Raw genomic sequence first — 26,642 nt, forward strand, 5'->3', positions numbered from 1 at the left:
TACTGCTTCCTTTGCATGAAGTCCTCTGCCAGTGATGGCAAGAAGGAGCTGTACCGCAGGACATAAGGGATGCCACGATCATTACCCTCTACTTGAACAAGGGCGAGAGACGCGATTACAACAACTACAGAGGCATCTCCCTCCTCAACATCGTCGGCAAGGTCTTTACTCGGGTCATCTTGATCCGCTTGCAGAAGCTGGCAGAACGTGTCTACCCAGAGTCACAGTGCGGTTTCTGAGCTGGAAGGTCAACAGTAGACATGGTCTTCTCCCTTTGCCAGCTCCAGGAGAAGTGCAGAGAACAGCGGATGCCCCTGTATATGGCTTTCATTGACCTCACCAAAGCTTTTGACTTCATCAGCAGAGATGGCCTATTCAAGGCTCTCCCAAAGATCGGCTGCCCACCAAAACTGCAGAGCATGATAGAATCCTTCCACATCAACACGAAGGGGACAGTGCAGTTCAATGGCAGTTTCTCGGAGCCCTTTGACATCCGCAGTGGCGTCAAACAAGGCTGCGTCCTCGCTCCCACACTCTTTGGGATTTTCTTCGCTCTGCTCCTGAAACATGCCTTCAGCACCGCAACAGAGGGGATCTACCTGCGTACTAGATCAGACGGCAGGCTCTTCAACCTCACCTGCCTCCGAGCCAAGACAAAGGTACGTGAAGCTCTCATCAGAGACATGTTGTTCGCCGATGACGCAGCAGTTGTGTCCCACACCCAGCAGGAACTACAGTCACTGACAGACCACTTCTATTGGACTTGCAAGGACTTTGGGCTGACCATCAGCCTGAAGAAGACGAACGTCCTGGGACAGGATCCAGAGGCACCGCCTGTCATCACCATCGACGACCACGAACTCGATATCGTCCATCAGTTCATCAGTTCACGTACTCTACTTCACGATCACCGACAACCTCTCCTTGGACACAGAGATTGACAAGAGGATCGGGAAGGCAGCTACAATTCTCACTCGTCTCACAACTCGAGTGTGGACCAATCCAAAGGTGACAGTGAAGGCAAAGATAGCAGTCTACAACGTCTGTGTCAACAGCACACTGCTGTACCGCAGTGAGACATGGACTCCATATGCCAGACTAGAGAGAAGAATCAACAACTTCCACCGTAGAAGCATCCGCCGTATCCTGGGAGATTTTGTCTTGCGCTGGCCTTCCGAGGTGTGGAGCAAGCAGCCAACTAGGATGCATCACCCATGGTCAGCCATGACTGAGGGGGCCTAAGAAGACTATTGAAAAGCCACACATTGTGGAGGCAATTTTGAATGGGCAATAAATGCTATATGGGGTGGAACTGAATAGCTAGGCCCATATCTTTTAGCGTTTCTACAGCTGAGGGATCTCACCTAAATATACAAAATGCTCATGGGTGTAGGTAAGAGAGGAGAGAGGTTGGTTATCCTCTTGTTAATGAGTCAGAAATTAGGAGTCACAATCTGAGAATAAGTGTTAGGCCATTTAAAATGGAAATTTCTTCATGAGGTGAATGGTGAACTTGTAGAACGTTCTACCTTGGAGTCTCAATCACTGAGTTATTTCAAAGCAGAGATCAATAGATTTCTAGGAAGGAATTGCAGATGCTGGTTTACACCGAAGATAGATGCAAAATGGCGGAGTAACTCAGCGGGACAGAGGCAGCATCTCTGGAGAGAAGGGATGGGTGATGTTTCGTTTCTTCAGACCCAATGGGTGATGTTTCAGGTCGAGACCCTTTGTCAGTGTGAAGGAGGGTCTCCACCTGAAATATCACCCGTTCCTTCTATCCAGAGATGCTGCCTGCCCGCTGAGCTACTCCAGCATTTTGTGTCTACCTTCAATAGATTTCTCAATGTTAAGGAATCAAGGGATAGACGACAGAGCAGGAATATAGCATTAAGGTGAATCATGATGTTGAAAAATGTGGAATGGCTCAGAGGGCCAAAGGCCTCAGTCCTGAATAGTCCAAGTAATGCTATCCTGAACGTCTTCATTCATTTATGTTCTGAACGTTTTGACACTTTCACAGAGAAATCTCAGCACTTCTCAGGAAAATCACACCCAATGTTTGCAGAAATGTACATTTATTGTAAAAAGTAGAAAATAGGTGCAGGAGGAGGCCATTTGGCCCATCGATCCAGCACCGCGATTCATTGTGATCATTGGCTGATCATCCACAATCAGTAACCTGTGCCTGCCTTCTCCCCATATCCCTTGATTCCACTAGCCCCTAGAGCTCTATCAAACTCCCTTTTAAATTCATCCAGTGAATTGGCCTCCACTGCCTTCTGTGGCAGAGAATTCCGCAAATTTACAACTGTCTGGGTGAAAACGTTTTTTTTCCTCATCTCAGTTTTAAATGGCCTCCCCTTTATTCTTTGACTGTGACCCCTGGTTCTGGATACCCTAAGTTTGGAAACATTTTTCCTGCACCTAGCTTGTCCAGTCCTTTTATAATTTTATACATTTCTATAAGATCCCCTCCCGTCCTTCTAAATTCCAGTGAACACAAGCCCAGTCTTTCCAATCTTTCCACATATGACAGTCCCACCATCCCGGGGATTAACCTCGTGAACCTATGCTGCACTACCTCAATAGCAAGAATGTCCTTCCTCAAATTAGGAGACCAAAGCTGCACACAATACTCCAGATGTGGCCTTACCATGGCCCTATACAACTGCAGAAGGACCTCTTTACTCCTATTCTCAAATCCTCTCATTAACTTTCTTCACTGCCATCTGTACCTGCATGTTTATTTTCAGTGACTGGTGTACAAGGACACCCAGGTCTCGTTGCACTTCCCTTCTACCTAATCTGACACCATTGAGATAACTAATCTAATCTGACACCATTGAGATAATAACTGATCCTGCATGTTTCAGAATGTGTGCGGCTCAGAGCCAAGAGCAGGTGCGGAGAGGGTAGATAGTTGGCAGGAATGTCTCACACTTCTTCATCTTCGAGATCAGCCTATAATGAGGGTCCTCTTCCACCGGGTGGCGCCATCAGTAATGGCAGGCTCGCCAACAGTTTATCTGTTTTTTCGTCTTTTTTGTTATTTTTTAGTGTGTTTTAAAAGTGTGTGTTAATGTTCTCTGATTTGTTTTATGTGGGGAGTGGGCGGGGGGGCGGGTTGGGGGAAACTATTTTTCAATCTCTTACCTTGTCGGAGATGTGATTGTTTTCCAGATCGTATCTCCGGTCGCTCTGCGGCCTAACATCATGGAGCTGGTGGCCTTGCTCGGGACTGACTTTGATTCCCACCGCAGAGCCATGGACGTACCAGCGGAGCCTGCGATCCCTTGCTTGGGATCGACGCTCCAACTGCGGCTTGCGGATTTGAACATTGAGGAGCTTGCAATCTCGGGTAGAGACCGATGTCGGGAAGCTCCAAAGACGCAGAAGGTTTGACTAGCCTCGACCCGGGGTATATCGCTTGACGCGGGGGAGCTGAGATTTCCCCCCCAATGCGGGAGCTTGATCACCCTGACACAGAGGGCTTGACCACTGGCTACGGGAGCCAAGATTGCCCCGTCAACGGAAGGCTCAAGGCCCCCGACTGCGGGAGAACAAAGAAGGGAAGAGATTACATTTTTTTTCACCTTCCATCACAGTGAGGAATGTGGAGGAGTCGCTGTGGTGGATGTTTATGTTAAAATGTAACATACGAATAAAAAGCCTTGATACTTCATGGCCCCTTCTGGCCCTTCTAACCACCTGCTGGAGTTTCCTATTCACTTTATATTTCTCACAAGCCCTGTCTGATGCCACTTTCTTAAACCTGACAGACGCTTCCTTTTATTTCCTGACCAAGTCTCATTACTTTTTTGCATATCTTTCATTCATTTGTTCTATATATCTACATCACCGTCTATATCGCTCGTTTCCCTTTCCCCTGTCAGTCAGTCTGAAGAAGGGTCTCGGCCCGAAACGTCACCCATTCCTTTTCACTCTCTGATCCACAGTTATTCCAGTTTTTGGTGTCTATCCGGTTTAGACCAGCATCTACAGTTCCGTCCTACACAAGTTTACAGTCTCCTTGGTCATCCATGCTTCTCAAACTTGCCATCCTTACACCTCCACCTTACTAGAACATTCTGATCCTGCACTTTGATCAGCTGGCCTTTAAATGGCTCCCCCATATTATCTGTGCACTTACCAAAGAACACAACTGCTCCCAATTTACCCTCCTTGGTTCCTGTCTAATGACAGTGTCAATCCGCCTTGCCCAATTATGATCTTCCTCTGACTGCCAGACTTGCCCCTATTCAAAACAATCTTAAAACTTAAAGAGTTGAAATAACTAATCTTTAAAGTAAAATAGATCAGGCAGCCTCTGCCAAGATCAAATCAGATTAAAGTTCCTTTTAACTTTTTTTGGAGAGCAAAAAGGGCAGTGTGGGGAAGATGCAATCAAATGGACTGCTCCGCTTTCAACTTCTCTTGTTGGTGAAATCCATCCAGATAAAAACATTGCATTCTATCATATATCACATCTGTGCCACACAGGTATTGGAAAGATTGTAGGGATTGGTCACTCTCTGTAGTTTACAAAAAGAAACTGCAGATAAAAAACCCCCAAAGTGCTGGGGTAACTCAGTGGGTCAGACAGCATCTCCGGAGAAATGGATCATATTTAGCTATATTTGTCCTGCCTCCAACAGTCTCGTGTCTGGGCCTGTTCATGGAGCTGGTCCAATCTCTGACATTAATTGAATACCTTGAACACTATTGCAAAATAAATAAATTTCAAAGAGCAATTGTTTATATATCCGGCCTATTCACTCACACATGCATAGAGGATAAAACGACAGGAATGGTGTAAAAGGACAGTTTGCTAGTGAAATCCTTAATTCCACAAAATGGAGAAATATTAGCAGAAGGGACAAATTTTTGTAATTGATTATTCACACAAGGAAATGAATCCCATAACATAAGCTCAAGAAAACTTGTCTTGACTATGACAGTGACAAGCAAAGAGCACAATTGCAGACACAGAAACTTTAAACCCCGCCTCTCTTCAAGGAATATAAATAACTGCCCCAGAAAAAAAAAATCACTTCTAGCAGAACAGGTAGCTGAATTTGCCAACTTGCTGGAAATGAAACTGCTTCCTATTCCTTAACACTCAAAAGAACATTTCAATGCAGTTGAAGTATACTGAAGAAAGATACAGAATGTGGCCCTTGTACCTTCTATTGTTTACCATGGTTCAGCATCAAAGCTATGGCGGTAAGAATGAGTTAGTTCCAAAATTGTAATTATTGGCTGATGAATATTTTTAATAGTGTGTTTTAAATAATGTTGTAGCAATGTTATTGCACAGGAGATAATCAAAACTTTGGAGAGTTTGGAGAGTAAGTTATTATGCCCACTTATGGGAATTACTTTTGAATAATCATTAATTGTATTAATTTGGTCCTTTATTTTAGTGCATCCGATAGGGTGAAGGGATAAATTATAGTAACCTGTTATCGTTTTTTCCATCAGACCATGTGTTATTTAACTATAAGCACGTTTTTAATCATGAAACAATGGACTTAATTGTGTCAAAGCTTTGGTTGCCCAATGCCCCATCTATTGAAGCAATGTAAACTGCAACTTAGAAACAACGAGCATAGGAACTCCACGAGAATGAAAATGGTGATGGGGAATCAAGGATGTGGGAGCTATGCAGTTTTGATCGCCCCATTACAGGAATGATGTGGAGGCTATGGAAAGGGTGCAGATGAGGTTTACCAGAACGATGCCTGGATTAGAGGATATTAGCTACAGGGAGAGGTCGGACAGGCTTGGATTGTATTCTCTGAAATGCTGAAGGTTGAGGGGAGAGGCATTTCAATTATTAGAGGCACAGATAGGATAGACCGAACTTTGTTCCCAGGATAGGAAAATCAAATACTAGAGGGCATAGTGCACTGTGAGAGGAGCAAAGTTTCAAGGAGATGTGTAGGGCAAGTTTTTTGCACGCAGGTTGGTGACTGCCTGGAATGCCTTGCCAGAGCTGGTGGTGGTGTCAGGTACAATAATGGCATTTAAGCCACTTTTGGATAGGCACATGGATATGCAGGGAATGGAAGGATATGGATTATGTGCAGGCAGATAAGAGTTGGTTTTGGCATCATTTTCAGAATAGACATCATGGGCTGAAGGCTTATCTTGTCCTGCAATGTTTTATGTTCTTAAAAGTTTACATTTTAAACTTAGGGCCTGTCCCACTTAGGGGATTTTTTAGGAGACTGCTGGCGACTGTCATAGTCATAGCAGGTCGTCGAGAAACCCACAACTGGACCCGCCTACGACAATGTCTATGACAAGCTACAACAACCTACCACCTAGTCGATGTCAAGCTATGGCAAACTACCGATAACCGGCGACCCAATCGTCGTGAGTAGGACGTCCACCTATGACTGCACCTACCACAACCTATGACCACACAGGCGAGAACCAAAGTCAACCTACGTCCACCTGCGACAAGCTACGACCCTGTCGGTGGCAACTGAAGACAACTCACCTTATTTTGGACACCGGTTTTGACGCCGGTATCTGTTGCCGGTTGATGTAGGTTGACGTAGGTAGTCGCCAATGGAATTCACCGAAGTCAGCACCGGCGACAACCTACGTCACCTGGCAACAATTTGGCGACAACCTACGACAGCACTTACGTCAGGAGACGTCAAGCTACGCTCATTGGCGTCAAACCCACTGTCGCCGAAAACATTCTGAAAATCCAGCGGGGACCAGAAAGACGCTACGACTCTTTGGAGATGACTCACGACCGTACAGGCGACACCCCGGCGACCGTGTGGCGACAGCCTAGTCACCTGTAATCGCCTAAAATATCGCCTCAGTGGGACAGGGGTTTTACTATAATAAATTGCTTATTCCTAATCTGTATAATTGATGGCTGCTAATTTATACATGGGTGTGAACATATAAAATGAGGAGATTAAGAACCTGGATTTTTTTTTCTCTGTCAATGCTGTTAAGAATAAGATTTCAAGGAGATACCTTTTTATTCTTCTGTAAAAGAGTGAATTTACGCATAGTCTGCACAATCCTCACAGGAGTAGTATTTGCTTTATTCTTTCATTTAATGTGGATCTGACTGACATTGCTACAATTCAATGCCCATCCTGAACTGGTTTTGAAATGTCAGCAAGATAATCTTTTGAACCGTTGTTTATCACTGATTGTGATAAAGCTCTTAGGTAAGGAATCAATTACTGATATATTTCCAAACGAGACGGTGTGTGACCTGCAGCTGAATCTGGTAATGGTTCAGTTCCCATCCCTCTGTTGCCTTTGTCCTTCTGGTGAATAGAGGTCACGGGTTTGAAAGGTGCACTTGAAGAAGCACAGGTGCAGATGGAATACTCTGCAGAGATAGGTGGGGCAATGGTGGAATGACAAAGTTATAGAGTCGGATCAATACAGCACGGAAACAGGCCCTTCATGAACAGACCCAACATGAACTCATTCATGTTCCCCGAGATGCTAATCTAAATTAATCTGCATTTACCTGCGTTTACCCTTAAACCATTTTTACCCATGTACCTTCCAAATGTTTTAAAGTGTTGTTATTGTACCTGCTCAACCACTTGCTCTGGCAATTCTTTCCCCTTATGCACCACACATTATGCGAAGATGTTGCCACTCAGGTCCCTTTTAAATCTTTCCCCTCTCACCTTAAATCCATGCCTGCGAGTTCTGAATCCCCCTTCCCTAGTATAAGGACTGCATGTGTTCAGCTTATCTCTGCCCCTCATGATGTTATACCCTTACTACATTCTCATTCTCCTACACTCCAAGGAATAAAGTCTCAACCTGCCCACCATCTTCCTTTAATTCAGACCCTCAAGTCCTGGTAACATTCTGGTAAATCATCTTTCCAGCTAATGATGTTCACCCCAAAGTTCTCAAAACAGTACCAATTCTCCAAGTGTAACCTAATATTCCCACACCTACTGTATACTCAGTGTAAAGACCGATTACTACTAGTGGGCCAAATGCTTTCTTCACCACTCTGTCTACCTTTGAGGCCACTTTCTCGAACTATGTACTTATACTGCTAGTACTCTGTACTCTGTACTGAGCTCCCCAGGCCCCTGCTGTTCACCATGAAAATCCTATCCTAGTTCAAATTCCCAAAATGCAATACCAGCTGTGATTTACTCTTCCTCTTTCTAAGTTCATAAGTTCTAGGAACAGAATAAGGTCATTCGGCCCATCAAGTCTACTCCGCCATTCAATCATGACGGAGCTATCTCAACCCCATTCTCCTGCCTTTGCCCCATAACCCCTGACACCCTTACTTATCAAGAATCTATCTATCTCCATCTTACAATATCCATTGACTTGGCCTCAACAGCTGTCTGTTGCAATGAATTTCACAGATTCACCACCCTCTGATTAAAGAAATTCCTCCTCATCTCCTTGCTAAAGGTACATCATTTTATTCTGAGGCTATGGCCTCTGACCCTGGACTCTCTCACTAGTGGAAACATCCTCTCTCCATTCACTTTATCCAGGCCTTTCAATATTTGGTAAGTTTTAATGAAGTCACCCTTCATCCTTCTAAACTCCAGCGAGTATAGGCCCAGTGCCGTCAAACGCTCATCATATGTTAATCCCCAGTTGGGAAATATATGGCAATCATATAAATAATCTACCAGCAATGAGATCTGTGGTTTATAAAAGCTTTAGCATTACATCCCTGTTTTTGTATTGTCGCCTTCTCAAAATAAATGCAAATAACTACCGATTCAACTTGCAAATTAACTTTTGGGGAATTCTGCACCCACACTCCTAAGTCCCTTTGCACCTCTGATTTCTGATTTCTCTCCCCATTTAGAAAATAATCTATGCCTTTATTCCTACTACCAAAATGCATGACTCCACAATCTGCTACACTGTATTTGATCTGCCGTTTCTCAGCCCACTCAACCAACCTGTGCAATTCCTTCTACAGAGTCCTTGCTTTCTCTACACTACCTGCCCCCCCCCCCCCCACCTCCTATCTTTGTACCATGTGTAAACTTGGCTACAAAGCCTTCAACTCCCTCATCTAAATCATTTATATACACCATGAAGGGTTGTGGCCCCAGCACTGACCCCTGCAGAACACCACTAGTCACTAGCAGCCATCCAGAAAGAGCCCCCTTTATTGCCACTCTTTGCTTTCTGCCATCCAGCCAACCTGCTCGTATCTTCCCTCTGATACCAAGGGCTCTCACCTTCTTTAGTAGCCTCACATGAGGACCTTATTAAAGACCTTCTGGAAGTCTAGATAAACCACATCCACTGACTCTCCCTTGTCTATCCTGCCATTTACTTTCTCAAAGAATTCCAACAGGTCCATCAGGCAAGATCTCCCATTCACAAAACCATGTTGACTTTGGCCTATTTTATCATGTACTTCTAAGTACTCGGAACCCTCATCTTTTATAATGAACTCTAAAATCTTACCAACCACTGAAGTCAGGCTAACTGGCCTATAGTTTCCATTCTTCTGCCTCGTTCCCTTCTTGAACAGCGGAGTAATATTTGCAATTTTCCAATCATCTGGAACCACCCAACTCTAGTGATTCAAGAAAGATCACAACCAATGCCTCCACAATCTCTAGAGCCGCCTCTTTCAGTGCATTCCATCAGGTTCAGGTGACTTATCCATCTTCAGACCTTTCGGCTTCCCAAACACCTTCTCCTTAGTAATAGCCACTCCATTAACTTTCACCCCCTAACTCTCTTGAATTTTCGGCACGTTGCTGGTGTCTTCCACTGTGAAGACTGATGCAAAAAACGTATCCAATTCCTCTGCCATTTCTTTATTCCCCATTATCACTTCTTCAACAGCATTTTCCAGCAGTCCAAAGTCCACTCGCCTCTTTCTTACTCTTTATATATCTGAAGAAACTTTTGTTATCCTCTTTTATGTTATTAGCTAGCTTACCTTTGTACTTCATCTTTTCTCCCTGTATTGTCTTTTTAGTTACCTTCTGTTGCTTTTTAAAAGCTTCCTAATCCTCCAGTTTCTCACTACTCCTTGCAATGTTACATGCCTTCTCCAGCTGTCTTTGACTTCCCTTGTCAGCCACGGTCACCTCATTCTCCCCTTAGAATCTTTCTTCCTCTTTGGAATGAAAAGATCCTGTGTTTTCCGAATTGTTCCCAGAAATTCCTGCCATGGCTATTCCACCGTCATCCCTGCTATGGAGTGAATTCAAATTGAGTTGAATTAATCCCAGAAATTATTCCTGTCAAAGTTTGTGGTTTTCCTTCTAAAGCAAATGTTGGTTTTCTTTGGAATTGAAACACAAATGGTGCAGTGTGCTCTGGGTTTAATCTCAGCAAGATGCTCTATAATTGCTGCAGGAACATTTTAATATTTTAATCGCTCTATAATTAACTATAACATGAAGATTAACTGGCTGCTGACATCTTCTGATGCACCTCCCTAAACATTCCAAAGTCTCCATCGGCAGTAGATTAGAGCAGAAGTGTGTCCCACCTACAATGTGGGAATGTTGTTCACCGCAACATCATTACTTCTTACAGAGAATTCTGACCAGTTGAATCAAATTATATAACTGCTTGTTACCCTTGGCTGACCTATGTTTATCTTTAAATACCTGGGCAGGCCGCCACATTTCCGACTTGTCAATGAAAGGCAGCTTTTACACAATCCAAGAAACCTGCAATCTCTTCTACCAAACAAGAGACGGACATCAGGTGCGTGAGAACAGCACCATCGACAGCTTTCTCTCCAGGGCACACTGACTACTGACTTGGAAATATATTGCCTTCTCTTTTTTTGTACCTTGTTCTAAATCCTGAACTGAACCGTGGGTGTACCCTCACCTGAAGGCAGGAACAAATCAAGAAGGCTAAAAGAAAAAAACACACTCTCAAGGGCAAGAAAGGACATAAGGTATTTCCAGCTTTGTCAGAAAAAAATCATATCCAATATATAATTTAGTTAGATAGACAAGTACAGCACCTCATATTTTGCTTTTGCAGCTTACACTCCAGCAGTATGAACATCGACCTCTAACTTCAAGTAATACTTGCTCCCTCTCTCTCTCTTGTACAAGAATGATCCCAGGAATGAGTAGGTTAACCTATGATGAGCGATTATCGGCACTGGGCCTGTACTCGCTGGAGTTTAGAAGAATGAGGGAGGACCTCATTGAAACATACAGAAAAGTGAAAGGCTTGGATAGAGTGGATGTGGAGAGGATGTTTCCACTAGTGGGAGAGTCTAGAACTAGAGGTCTTGGCCCCTCAGAATTAAAGGACGTTCTTTTCGGAAGATGAGGAGAAATTTCTTTAGCCAGAGGGTGATGAATCTGAGGAATTCTTTGTCACAGAAGGCTGTGGAGGGCGTCAGTGGATATTTTTAAGGCAGAGATAGAAAGATTCTTGATTAGTACAGGTGTTGGTTATGGGGAGAAGGCAGGAGAGTTAGGAGGGAGAGATATATCACTCATGATCGAATCAGCAGAGCAGACTTGATGGGCCAAATGGCCTAATTCTACTCCTATTCCTTATGACCTCATGACCTCTCTATCCCTGTCCAGCAATATGAATATTGACCTCTAACTTCCCTCTCTCTCCATCCCTCCTCTTCCGAGTTCTCCGATCATTCTGATTGCCCTTCTCCTAGCTAACAATGATCTATTCTACATTTTTATTGATCCACATCACCTTTGATGCCTTATTTTCTCATCTTACCCATCCTTTCTCTGTCTCCCTTCCCCTGACTTTCAGTCTGAAGAAGCGTCTCAAACCAAAACGTCACCCATTCCTTCTATCCATAGATGCTGCCTGTCTTGCTGAGTTACTCCAGCATTTTGCATCTATTTTCGGTGTAAGCCAGCATCTGTAGCTCTTTCCTACACTTATAATTTAGATCAATGAATAATTGCTGACATATCATTTATTTTCATATAATATCTTGCAGCTTGGTTAACTTGCTGCATTAAGTGCAATAACATCTCAGATCCTCTGACTATCGCTATTTCCCATTTAAACAAACCCATCTTCCTCTTTCACCTGTGTCTGCGCTGTATCTCCAAAGTCGGTATCCCTACAGACTAAAGTCTAAACTCCTGTGTAATTATAGGTTTTGAGGATTTGGATCAATGAATGGAGAATAAACATTGCAGCATTAGAAAAATTCTATTATAACAAAAGGCAAAAGCAAAGTGAAAGTAAAGCAACAAATCTCACTTCCGTCTGCTTGTTAAGTCTTCACTGATCTGAGCAGTAGCTCATGGCAATGAGCCTCATGTTCTTCTGCTGTTGGAGACGTTGGTCTGGAGAACTCAAGGGTCCTGGCATTGTTCTGCATCACAGTCCAAAGTGAAGTCTCTCTGTCCGACACTCTCCCCTCCCAAGGTGAAGTTCTGTAAGTTTGTTCGGAATATGCATTTTTATAAGCTATTAGCCTGCTCTTTTATCTTAATCTACAAACAAGAGTTAACTATATTTTTGAAAAAAGGTGTCCTGCTTACTACTAAAAACAGGGGTTATTTATTAAATTGGGCACTGAGCTGGTCTCAAATGTTTCTGAGAAAGAAAAGTTTATCTTATCTTTTTGCAAATTGTCCTTGCAGGTGGCCTTATAATTTACTGGTTCTAAGTGAGCATTTCCCAAGTATCTAATTGTTTTCAAACTTCTGTACCTCTTGCCTGATGGGAGAGTGGAGGAGAAGGAGTGATGGGAAGAAGGTAAGAGAATGGGGTTGAGAGGGAAAGAGAGATCAACCTTGATTGAATGGTGGAGTAGACTTGATGGGTCGAATGGCCTAATTCTGCTCCCATAACTTATGAGATCAGTCCTTGATTTTGCCGGTGGCATTGCCAAGGCAATGTGAAGTGCAGATGGAATCCATGGATAGGAGGTTGGTTAGTGTGATGGTCTGGGCTACATCCATGGCTATGCACTTTCTTGTGGTCTTGGTTGGAGTTGTTCCCTAATCATGCTGTTCCCAATAAAATGCTATTTACAGCGCATTTATAGAAGTTGGTGAGGATTGTTGGAGACAGGCTGAACTTCCTAAGCCTTCTAAGGAAGTAGAGGAATTGGTGTGCTTTGCTGGTCATAGCTTTGATATGGCTGTTCCAGGCCAAATTGTTGGTGGTATTTATTCTTAAGAACTTGAATCTTTTGATCATCTCTACTTCGGTGCCATCAACGTATAACGGCTGTGTGTACTGCCTAGCTTCCCGAGGTCATTCACAATCTCCTTCGTCTTGCTGACATTGAGGGAGAGATTACTCTCTTGGCACCAGGTTACGAGATTCTCAATCTCCTTCCTGTACTCTCTGTGGTCATTATTTGATAACCGGCCCACTACAGTGGTATTGTCTGCGATCTTTTAAATTGAGTTGGAATGGTATTTGGCTGCACAGTCATGTGTGTACAGTATAGAAGGGGACTGAGAAATGCATCCTTGCAGGGCACAGGTGTTGAGGATTATTGTAGAGGATGATTTGTCACCTTTCCTCACTGATTGTGGTCTGTTGGTCAGGAAGTCGAGGATCCAGTTGCAGAGGGGAATGTTCACTCCACATTCCATGAGTTTGGTGATAAGTGTGGTTGAGATAATGCATTGAAAGCAGAGCTGTGGTCTATGAATAAGACTCTGACGTCGGTGTCCTTCTTATCCAGGTGCTCCAGGGATGAGTGTAGGGTCAGGGAGATGGCATCAGCAGTAGACCTGTTGTTGCGGTGGGCAAAGTGCAATGGGTCAAAGCTGCCTGGTAGGTTGGATTTGATATGTGCCATAACCAGCATTTTGAAGTACTTCATGATGGTGGATGTCAAGGCCATTGAACGGTGGTCATTAAGGAATGAAATCTTGCTTTTCATTGGCACCAGGATAATAGTGGTCTTCTTGCAGCTGGTGGGTACCTCAGAATGGAATAAGGAGAGATTATAGATGTCCATGAACATTCACGCTAGTTGGTCCACACAGTTCCTGGGCACATGGCCAGGGACTCCATCTGGGCCAGTTGCTTTGCAAGGGTTCACCCTCAGGAAGGCCGATGTAACTTCTGCAACAGTGATCCTGGGATCACTCCAGTCTGCGGCACGGATGTTATAGCCCTGTTTGCCTTCTGTTCAGAGCGAGCGCCGAGGTTCATCAGGGAGGGCTGCACTATCACCGGAAATGCTGTTGCCTTCGCTTTGCAGCCAGTTGTATTATTCAGGCCCTGCCACAGTCGGCGGGTGTCTGAGTGATTATACTGCGACTCACGTTTGTCCCAGTATTATCTCTTGGCATTCCTGATGGCTTTCCGTAAATCACGGCAAGATTTCTTGTACAACTCAGAATCGTTTGTCTTCGTCATCACCTGGGAATGGACCTCATGGTTAATCCATGGTTTCCGGTTGGACTTTTTGTCGTAAAAAGTATTAAGGTGGATACATCCCAGGGCCTGATCGGAAAAGTATGGAAAGCTAGAGAAGAAATTGCAAGCGCCCTGACTGAGATATATAAATACAACCTCGATTGTATCTGGTGAGCTGCCTGAGGACCAAAAGGTGGTGAGTGTCATGCTCCTAGTTAATAAAGAATAAATGTATGAATACATAATTAATAAATAATGAGTTTCACGTGGTTAGCTGCTCTGTAAGGTTAGATGACAAGGGATTGTGGGAGAACTAGCTTATAGGATACATAATTATCTTGATGGTAGGATCAGAGGGTGATGGTGGAGGGGTGGTTTTTTCAGCCTGGGGGCCCATGACGAATGGAGTGCTTCAGGGTGTGGTGCTGGGCCCATTGCTGTTTGTGATCATATCACGATTTATTTGACAATGTGCCAGGTACGTTTATAGGTTTGCAGATGGCGCTGAAATATGTGGTATGATAGACAATGAAGAAGGCTACCAAGACCTGCAGTGCAATCTTGATCAACTGGATTAGTGCGTTTTGTGACGTCAAACCCGAATAGTATTTTCACAGCGAACAGTAGGAATGCTGTAGAACAGAGGGACCTGGGGTAAATAGTTATCTAAAAATGGTGTCGCATATGGACAGGCTGGTAAAGAAGACTTTTCTCATTCTGGCCTTCAACAGTAAGGGCATTGATCATTGGATTCGGGACGTTATGTTGCAGTTGTACAACGGGTGACCACCAGGAAAACAATTAAGCAGAGGATTCAGGAAAACCCTGTGGCCATACCCCTGCAAAACAGCAGATGGATACTGTTGATGGGGATGACCGTTCAGGGGAGAGCAGCAGCAGCCAGGTCTGTGGCATTGCAGGGTAGAATGAAGTCGGGCACAGTAGTGATAGTGATAGGAGACTCGATAGTTAGGGGGATTAGACCGGAGATTCTGTGGCAGCAAACGGGACTCCGGATGATCCATTGCCTCCCTGGTGCTAGGGTCTGGAATCTCTTGGAGCAGCTGTAAAACGTTCTCAAGGGGGACAGGGAGCAGAGTGAAAGGCCTGGATAGAGTGGATGTGGTGAGAATATTTTCACTGGTGGGAGAGTTTAGGACCAGAGGTCATAGCCTCAAAATTGAAGGACCTTCCTTTAGAATTGAGGTGAGGAGGAACTTATTTCGTCAGAAGGTGGTGAATCTGTGGAATTCTTTGCCACAGACGGCTGTGGAGACCGTCAATGTATATTTTTAAGAGACAGACAGATTCTTGATTAATACGGGTGTCAGGGGTTATGGGGAGAAGTCAGGAGAATGGGGTTGAGAACAACAGAAGAAAGCACATCCACAGACCAAAGTACAATGATGACCTCTTACACATCCGAATCAACATCAACAGAGACAGGTACCATAAATTAAAACTTGTACTCCAAATATGGGCAAGGTATATTTGGAAATAATGACAAAAATGATCTCATGAACTTCTTTTACACTCAGAGAGTAATTGTGTCATACAGAATAGAAATAGTATCTACAGCCCAATATGTCCAAGCCACGGATGATCAGCCATTGAAGGTAGCTCCACTTGGCCGCAGCGGTTCCATATCTGTCCAATATTATTTCCTATCTGTTTAATTTTCACTGCTGCTGTTTACATACTTTAGGAAACAAAAAAGTGTCCAATTAACATTCAACATCCATTAATGTCACATCTTCATTTCATTCTCAGAATCAAGCACAACAACTGCCACTACGTCCGCCACCAGAAGCGAAACAACAGGTACGAGGTTAATGCAGCACCAGCATTCACTGATCAGAATTTAAAAAGATAACTTACTTATCTCCACATAACAATAAGTATTACTGTCGTAAAGGGTGACAGAAAAGGTGTGATAACTGGTGTCGATTTTTGTCGTCTAACATCTCACTTTCACTTTGAAAAGCAGTTGCCTTTGTAATCAACCCAATAGTTAAGTGGGATTGCCATGCAAGTAGTCAAATAAGCCAATAATGAAAGTCAGGGGATTATTCATTTATTATTTGTTAATAACATGGCGGCTTCTTTGTTTGGAACATAGCGGCAGATCCAACACATCAGTTATTACTTACATGATTGCATGCAGCTTTTAAAGGTTTTGCCATGAGTGTGCTGTCATGTATTTTAACCAATATTTCTCTGCATATGTGAAGATTCGACAATTTCTGCAACCACAGAAGAAACCAAAGTACACCAAAGTACACCAATGACCTTTTACACAACAGAATCAACATCAACAAAGACAGGTACCATAAATTACAACTTGTACTTCAAATCTGGGCAAGGGTAATTTGGAAATATTGATGACCTCTTACACATCCGAATTAACATCAACAGAGTCAGGTGCCATAAATTACAACTTGTACTCCAAATTCCCTCTTATTATGTGGAAATAATGATAAAACTTGTTTTCTCAACACTTTTTACACTCAGAGAGTAATTGTGTCATACAGAACAGAAATATTCTCTACGGCCCAATATGTTCAAGCCACGGATGATCAGCCATGGAATCCACTTGGCCGCAGCGGTTCCACATCACTCTAAAATATCCAATCCGTGAACCTGTCCAAATCTCCTTTAAATAATATCATTGTTCCTGCCTCAACCACTTCATCTGGATGCTTGCTCCATGTACCCATCACCCTCTGTGAAAAAGATCAGTTAATCCAATTAATTAAAGGTAACTACGGAAAGAGAATGTTAAATCTAACAGGAAATACTCAATCCAATTTGCATGGACAAATTCTATATTTACAGTTCAAGACTTCTTTATTAAATGTTGTGCAATAACATGGTGACAATGCCATGCATAACACAAATTTAAAAATTCCATTAAATAATTGTTCATGATTCCTCATTTTCATCAGAACTCCAAATATTAACCATGCAATTATTTGTTGGATCCTTGGTAACATTACTTCTCATCAGTTTAATTTTCACTGCTGCAGTTTTCATGCTTTATGAAACAATGCGTCCAAATTACTTTCCATTTTGACCATCTCTACTTCGGTGCCATCAACGTATAACGGCTGTGTGTACTGCCTAGCTTCCCGAGGTCATTCACAATCTCCTTCGTCTTGCTGACATTGAGGGAGAGATTACTCTCTTGGCACCAGGTTACGAGATTCTCAATCTCCTTCCTGTACTCTGTGTGGTCATTATTTGATAACCGGCCCACTACAGTGGTATTGTCTGCGATCTTGTAAATTGAGTTGGAATGGTATTTGGCTGCACAGTCATGTGTGTACAGTATAGAAGGGGACTGAGAAATGCATCCTTGCAGGGCACAGGTGTTGAGGATTATTGTAGAGGATGATTTGTCACCTTTCCTCACTGATTGTGGTCTGTTGGTCAGGAAGTCGAGGATCCAGTTGCAGAGGGGAATGTTCACTCCACATTCCATGAGTTTGGTGATAAGTGTGGTTGAGATAATGCATTGAAAGCAGAGCTGTGGTCTATGAATAAGACTCTGACGTCGGCGTCCTTCTTATCCAGGTGCTCCAGGGATGAGTGTAGGGTCAGGGAGATGGCATCAGCAGTAGATCTGTTGTTGCGGTGGGCAAAGTGCAGTGGGTCAAAGCTGCCTGGTAGGTTGGATTTGATATGTGCCATAACCAGCATTTCGAAGTACTTCATGATGGTGGATGTCAAGGCCATTGAACGGTGGTCATTAAGGAATGAAATCTTGCTTTTCATTGGCACCAGGATAATAGTGGTCTTCTTGCAGCTGGTGGGTACCTCAGAATGGAATAAGGAGAGATTATAGATGTCCATGAACATTCACGCTAGTTGGTCCACACAGTTCCTGGGCACATGGCCAGGGACTCCATCTGGGCCAGTTGCTTTGCAAGGGTTCACCCTCAGAATGGCCGATGTAACTTCTGCAACAGTGATCCTGGGAAAGGGCACACTCCAGTCTGCGGCACGGATGTTATAGCCCCGTTTGCCTTCTGTTCAGAGCGAGCGCCGAGGTTCATCAGGGAGGGCTGCACTATCACCGGAAATGCTGCTGCCTTCGCTTTGCAGCCAGTTGTATTATTCAGGCCCTGCCACAGTCGGCGGGTGTCTGAGTAATTATACTGCGACTCACGTTTGTCCCAGTATTATCTCTTGGCATTCCTGATGGCTTTCCGTAAATCACGGCAAGATTTCTTGTACAACTCAGAATCGTTTGTCTTAGTCATCACCTGGGAATGGACCTCATGGTTCATCCATGGTTTCCGGTTGGACTTTTTGTCGTAAAAAGTATTAAGGTAGATACATCTCAGGGCCTGATCGGAAAAGTATGGAAAGCTAGAGAAGAAATTGCAAGCGCCCTGACTGAGATATATAAATACAACCTCGATTGTATCTGGTGAGCTGCCTGAGGACCAAAAGGTGGTGAGTGTCATGCTCCTAGTTAATAAAGAATAAATGTATGAATACATAATTAATAAATAATAAGTTTCACGTGGTTAGCTGCTCTGTAAGGTTAGATGACAAGGGATTGTGGGAGAACTAGCTTATAGGATGCATAATTATCTTGATGGTAGGATCAGAGGGTGATGGTGGAGGGGTGGTTTTTTCAGCCTGGGGGCCCATGACGAATGGAGTGCTTCAGGGTGTGGTGCTGGGCCCATTGCTGTTTGTGATCATATCACGATTTATTTGACAATGTGCCAGGTACGTTTATAGGTTTGCAGATGGTGCTGAAATATGTGGTATGATAGACAATGAAGAAGGCTAACAAGAACTGCAGTGCAATCTTGATCAACTGGATTAGTGCGTTTTGTGACGTCAAACCCGAATAGTATTTTCACAGCGAACAGTAGGAATGCTGTAGAACAGAGGGACCTGGGGTAAATAGTTATCTAAAAATGGTGTCGCATATGGACAGGCTGGTAAAGAAGACTTTTCTCATTCTGGCCTTCAACAGTAAGGGCATTGATCATTGGATTCGGGACATTATGTTGCAGTTGTACAAGACACTGTTGAGGCCCCACTTGAAGTATTATGTTCAGTTTTGGTCACCCTGCTGCAGGAAAGATGCCATTAAGCTGGGAAGAGTATCGAAAAAATGAACAAAGATGACGCGAGGACTTTTGTGCTGTAATCATTCATTGCATAAATATGTACTGTCAGAGATATAGTGGAGGCCAATTCCTGGTTAGTGCTCCAAATAGAGTTGTATTAGTATCTGGCAAGGTAGGACAGTATTGGTTTGGAGCCCCTTACGTTTAGCAGTGAGAGGGGACTTGATTCGAACATACTTCGAGGTGGAAGGCAGTGCGGTGGACTGCTCGGCCTGTGGGATGTGGGAACTCAGGAAGGCCACCCTGAGGACTACATCTGCAGGAGGTGCGTCCAGGTGAAGCTCCTTAAAGACCGGATTAGGGAACTGAAGCTGCAGTTGGATGACCTCAGGCTCATCTGGGAAAGTGAGGAAGTCATAGATGGGAATTACAGAGAGGTGGTCACACTTCAGGTGCAAACAGACGATAGACGTGTGACCACCAGGAAAACAATTAAGCAGAGGATTCAGGAAAACCCTGTGGCCATACCCCTGCAAAACAGCAGATGGATACTGTTGATGGGGATGACCGTTCAGGGGAGAGCAGCAGCAGCCAGGTCTGTGGCATTGCAGGGTAGAATGAAGTCGGGCACAGTAGTGATAGTGATAGGAGACTCGATAGTTATGGGGATTAGACCGGAGATTCTGTGGCAGCAAATGGGACTCCGGATGGTCCATTGCCTCCCTGGTGCTAGGGTCTGGAATCTCTTGGAGCAGCTGTAAAACATTCTCAAGGGGGACAGGGAGCAGAGTGAAAGGCCTGGATAGAGTGGATGTGGTAAGAATATTTTCACTGGTGGGAGAGTTTAGGACCAGAGGTCATAGCCTCAAAATTGAAGGACCTTCCTTTAGAATTGAGATGAGGAGGAACTTATTTCGTCAGAAGGTGGTGAATCTGTGGAATTCTTTGCCACAGACGGCTGTGGAGACCGTCAATGTATATTTTTAAGAGACAGACAGATTCTTGATTAATACGGGTGTCAGGGGTTATGGGGAGAAGTCAGGAGAATGGGGTTGAGAACAACAGAAGAAAGCACATCCACAGACCAAAGTACAATGATGACCTCTTACACATCCGAATCAACATCAACAGAGACAGGTACCATAAATTAAAACTTGTACTCCAAATATGGGCAAGGTATATTTGGAAATAATGACAAAAATGATCTCATGAACTTCTTTTACACTCAGAGAGTAATTGTGTCATACAGAATAGAAATAGTATCTACAGCCCAATATGTCCAAGCCAAGGATGATCAGCCATTGAAGGTAGCTCCACTTGGCTGCAGCGGTTCCATATCTGTCCAATATTATTTCCCATCTGTTTAATTTTCACTGCTGCTGTTTACATACTTTAGGAAACAAAAAAGTGTCCAATTAACATTCAACATCCATTAATGTCACATCTTCATTTCATTCTCAGAATCAAGCACAACAACTGCCACTGCACCGACTACGTCCCCTCTCATCCTTCTAAATTCCAGTGAATACAAGCCCAGTCGTTCCATTCTTTCATCATATGACAGTCCCGCCATCCCGGGGATTAACCTCGTGAACCTACGCTGCACTCTATCAATAACAAGAATGTCCTTCCTCAAATTAGGAGACCAAAACTGTACACAATACTTCAGGTGTGGTCTCACCAAGGCCCTGTACAAGTGCAGAAGGACCTCTTTGCTCCTATACTCAACTCATCTCATTATGAAGGCCAACATGCCATTAGCTTTCTTCAGTGCCTGCTGTACCTGCATGCATACTTTCAGTGACTGATGTACAAGGACACTCAGGTCTCGTTGTAATTCCCCTTTTCCTAACCTGATACCATTCAGATCATAATCTGCCTTCCAGTTCTTGCCACCAAAGTGGATAACCTCACATTTATCCACATTATACTGGATCTGCCGTGCATCTGCCCACTTACCCAACCTGTCCAAGTCACTCTGCATCCTCATAGCATCCTCTTCACAGTTCACACTGCCACCCAGCTTTGTGTCATCTGCAAATTTGCTATTACTTTTAATTCCTTCATCTAAATCATTAATGTATATTGTAAATAGCTACAGCCCCAGCCCCGAGCCTTGCGGCACCCCACTGGTCACTGCCTGCCATACTGAACATGCCCCATCTACACTCGTCTCACCTGCCTGTGTTTGGCCTATATCCTTCTAAGCCTGTTCTATCCATGTATTTAATTAAATGCTTCTTAAACATTGTAATAGTACCAGCCTCAACTACGTCCTCTGCCAGCTCATTCCATACATCCACCACCCTTTGTGTAAAAAAAAGTTACCCCTCTGTTTCCTATTAAATCTTTCCCCCTTCACCTTAATCTTATGTCCTCAGGTTCTCAATTTCCCAAATCTGGGCAAAAGACTCTGTGTTTACCCAATATATCTGCCTCATGATTTTGTACACCTCTTTAAGATCATCCCTCATCCTCCTGTGTTTCTAGGAATAACATCCTACCTGCTCAACCTCTCCCTATAGCTCGAGTCCTGGCAACATCCTCGCAAATCTTCTTTGCACTCTTTCCAGCTTGACAACATCTTTCCAGTAACATGGTGACCGGAACTGAACACAATACTCTAAATGTGGCCTCATCAAAGTCTTTATATTAATGCAGCATAACCTCCCAACTTCGAAGCTCAATACTCTGATTGATGAAGGCCGATGTGACAAAATCCTTTTTGACCACCCCTATCAACTGTGACGCCACTTTCAAGGAACTGTGTACCTGCACTCCTAGATCCCTCTGCTCTACAACACTCCTCAGAGCTCTACCATTCACAGCTATGGTGCTGCCCATGTTAGACTTCCCAAATCCAACACCTCACTTTTCTCTGTATTAAATTCCACCAACCATTCCTCAGACCATCTGCCCAACCTATCAAGATCCCGCTGCAATTTTTGACAACCATCTTCACTGTCTACAATATCACCCACTTTTGTATCATCTGCAAACTTGCGAATCATCCAAATCATTGATATAGATGACAAACAGCAATGGACCCAGCACCGAACATACCACTAGTCACAGGCTTCCAGCCTGAAAGGCAACCTTCCACCATCACCTTCAGCTTCCTTCCATAAAGCCAATTTTCTATCCATTCGGCTATCTTGCATCACATGCAGTCTAACTTTCCAGAGCAGCCTACCATGTGGAACTTTGTGGAATGCTTTGCTGAAATCCATATGTACAATGTCAACAGTAATGTCCTCATCAACCTTTTTGGTCACGTTTTCAAAAAACTCAATCAGATTCATGAGACACGACCTCCCATGTACAAAACCATGCTGACTATCCCCTAATCTGCCATTGTCCATCTAAATGCATGTATATCTTATCCCTTAGAATACTCTCCAGTATCTTTCCGACCACAAATGCCTTGTTAACTGATCCCAGGCTTTTTCCTGTAGTCCTTCTTGAATATGCAATGATAATTTATTGTCACGTGTACCTAGGAACAGTGAAACGCTTTGTTTTTCATATAGCAAACCTATCTCAAGCAATGACCCAGGCACATTTGGTGTCGACAAAGTTACAAAAGGTCACAGAGCAGTCCATTCTACCGCCTACCGCTGCCCAATCCTCATGTTTTTCTCCATGGTAAAAACAGAGGATCTTGCCCATCTCCTGTGGCTCCACACAGAGTTGACCGCTTTGATTCCTGAGGGGTTTAATTCTCTCTCTCTGCTTACCCTTTTTTCTTTTATGTACATAAAATCCCTTGGGATTATCCGTAATGTTATCTGCCAGAGCATTATCTGCCAGAGCGTTCTCCTCTTCTCTTTTTCCCCTCCTCGTCTCCTTTCGTAGCTTGCACCTCAGTTCCTGGAACTCCTCCAGGGATACACTTGACCTCAGCTGCTAATACCTGCCCCACGCCTCCTTCTTACTCTTGACCAGACCCCCAACAAGGTGATCATCCCTTTCTTGTACCTCAGCTCTACCCATATAACCTCACTAGACGAACCGTCCGTAATGCCACCTCTCACCACTGCTGTGGCATCCTCTTTGACCAATAATACAACACGCAATGCTCTTTTACACCCATCTCTGTCTCTCCTGAAGCACCTGTACCCTGACATTGAGCTGCCTGTCCTGCCTCTCTCTTAACCAGGTTTCCGTAATGGCCACAACAACCCAGTCACATGTACTTACCCGTGCCCCAAGTTTATCTGCCTTAACCGTCAGGCCACTTGCATTAAAATAAGTGCAATTTAAATCAATATTCCTTCCTTGTTCCCTGCCTTTCTCCTCCCTATTCTGTCCTCTAAACTTTCTCTCATCACCCTCCATACCAACTTTTAACCACACATCTGCCTCGCTCCTGCATAAGATGCCACCCTCCTGCCAATCTAGTTTAAACAAACCCGTGTGGCTCCAGCGAACCTGCCTGCCAGGATATTGGTTCCCCTCCAGTTAAGGCACAACCCATCCCTCTTACACAGGTTATCTCTACCCCAGAAGAGATCACAATGGTCTAGAAATCTGAATCCATGCCCCCTGCACCAGCTCCTCAACCACACATTCATCTCCCCTATCCTCGTGTTCCTACCCTCACTAACACATCTGGAGTATTGTGTACTGTTTTGGTCTCCAAATTTGAGGAAGGACATCCCTGTAATTGAGGCAGTGCAGTATAGGTTCACGAGATTGATCCCTGGGATGGCGGGACTTTCATATGAGGAAAGATTGAAAAGACTAGGACTAGGACTATTCACTGGAGATTAGAAGGATGAGAGGGGATCTTATAGAGACATATATAATTATAAAAGGACTGGACAAGCTAGATGCAGGAAAAATGTTCCCAATGTTGGGGGAGTCCAGAACCAGGGGCCATAGACTTAGAATAAAGGGGAGGCCATTTAAAACTGAGGTGAGAAGGAACTTTTTCACTCAGAGAGTTGTGAATTTGTGGAATTCTCTGCCACAGACGGCAGCAGAGGCCAAATCAGAGGATGAATTTAAGAGAGAGTTAGATAGAGCTCTGGGGGCTAGTGGAATCAAGGGATATGGGGAGAAGTTGGGCACAGGTTACTAATTGTGGACGATCAGCCATGATCACAATGAATGGCAGTGCTGGCTAGAAGGGCCGAATGGCCTCCTCCTGCATCTATTTTCTATGTTTCGATGTAACACATGCCTCTGGGATCAATCCCAAGATCACTACCCTGGAGATCCTGCTTTTTAGCCTTTTACCCAAGGCTCCATACTCACTTTGCAGAACCTCCTTCCTTTTCCTTCCTATATCATTTGTGCCAACATGCACAACGACTTCCAGCTACTCCCCCTCCCCATTGAGGATGACATGCAGCTGCTCTGAGATGTCTTGGACCCTGGCACCAGGGAGGCAACACACCATCCTGGTGTCTGGACCCCTAACTATAGAGTTGCCAACAGCCATGGCTCTGCCTGATGTTGCTCTTCCCTGCTGAGCCTCAGTGCCAGGGTTGCTGCGTCGACTTGATGCATCAATCCCCCCCCACAGCTCCCAAGAGGGTGTACCTGTTGTGATGAGGGACAGCTGCTGGGGGCACCTGTACTCCACGTCTAATTCCCTTCCTCGGGGTCACCCACCTTCTCTCTTCCTGGACCTTCAAGGTGACAGCCTCGCTGTATGTCCAAGAGCTCTCATTTTCTTGGATGGTCCAGGGGTCATCCAGCTGCTGCTCCAGTTACTTAATGTGGTCTCTAAGGAGCTGCACCTGGACACAATTCAGATTCCATGTCTTCCCACATCCATTTTGAAAGAGAAAAATACTTTGTCAGTTTACTTTCTTATGTCTGATATCCAGTCAGCGGATAGACTATAAATAATTACAATCAGGCCACCCCGAGTGTACATATACAGGATAATAGAGAGGGGAGAATAGTCCTTGATTATGTTGGTGGCCTTGTCGAGATAGCAAAAGGGTAGATGGAGTCATTGGAAAGGTTGTTGGTTTGCATTATGGTCTGGGCTGTGTCCACAAATCTCTAAAATTTGTTGTGGTCTTGGATGGAGCTGTGCATTCTGTGCCATCTAGTTCTTGATTTCCACACTCTGCGATAATAACCCTTTATTCACGCTATATTTTCTCATATAATTTGATACACTTCCATAAGATCAACAATCAGCCTCCTACTCTCAAAGAAGCAAAATCCATGCCTGCCCATCTTTTGCATTCAGGTCCTTATACTGACTATATGCTCAAATTATTTTGGGGGTTTAGTCCAAAATTCTGGTCCAGAATAGCAGCAGTAAAATGAAAATAGCCAGGTTCAAAATATCTATGCAAATTAAAAAGAGTTAATGTCCAGAACAAATAAATTATAGGCGGTGGAATGCTCAGAATTGGCCAGATAATTCAGTGATGCATGGATGCAGAATTCTAAATCTAGGAGCATTTTCTGAATGAAATATGCGTGGACGAATTCAATATTTTCAGTTGATGACTACTGCATTACGAATTGTTCAATACCATGGTGACAATTCCATGCAAATGAGAGGAAAAAACCCATGCAAATTTTTTTCATGATTTCTCAGCACACCAAATGTCATCCACATAATTATTCATTGAATCCTTGATTAACATTTCTTCTTCTCAGTATAATTTTCACTTCCTCACTTTGCATGCTTTATGAATCAATAAGTGTCCAATTTTCTTTCCATTTCCATTGCAATATCCATTGATGTCACATCTTCATTTCATTCACAGAGCCAAGCACAACAACTGCCACTGCATCAACTACATCCATCACAGGTAGCGAAACAACAGGTACTAGGATAATGCAGCACCAGCATTCACTAATCAGAATTTAAAATGATACAATATTTACCAACACAAATGTGAAACAATAGATGATACTTGATCAAGATGTTAGCCAATCTTTCTCAATGAGACCATTCCATCAGTCAGGTTGATGATAGTTCTATTTTCCTGCAGTAGTTCCATCTCACTCGTAACCTTTCCAATCCATGTACTTGTCCAAATGTCTTTTAAATATTATTATTGTTCCTGCCTTCTACTTCATCTGGATAATTGATCCAGATATCCATCACCCTCTTTAAAAAATGTGCCTTTAAGGTTCATGTCATTACATTTATGCAATAATATGGTGACAATACCGTACATAACACAGTGAAAATAATTTCATGCCCAAATTCTTAATGTTTCC

The 26,642-nt window shown here is 43.8% G+C and overlaps 1 protein-coding gene across 1 annotated transcript in view; it reads right to left on the reverse strand.

Moving 5' to 3' along the window:
- Nucleotides 1-20,158, reverse strand: part of LOC144589756 (uncharacterized) — a 42,266-nt gene extending 22,108 nt beyond the window's left edge. The window contains exon 1 of the mRNA XM_078394855.1: nucleotides 19,645-20,158. Coding sequence (XP_078250981.1) covers nucleotides 19,645-20,158 — 514 coding nt within the window. The remainder of the gene's footprint in view (nucleotides 1-19,644) is intronic.
- Nucleotides 20,159-26,642: the final 6,484 nt, after the last annotated feature.

The sequence above is a fragment of the Rhinoraja longicauda genome, unplaced genomic scaffold (genome assembly GCF_053455715.1).
Source record: "Rhinoraja longicauda isolate Sanriku21f unplaced genomic scaffold, sRhiLon1.1 Scf000073, whole genome shotgun sequence".
NCBI lineage: Eukaryota > Metazoa > Chordata > Chondrichthyes > Rajiformes > Arhynchobatidae > Rhinoraja > Rhinoraja longicauda.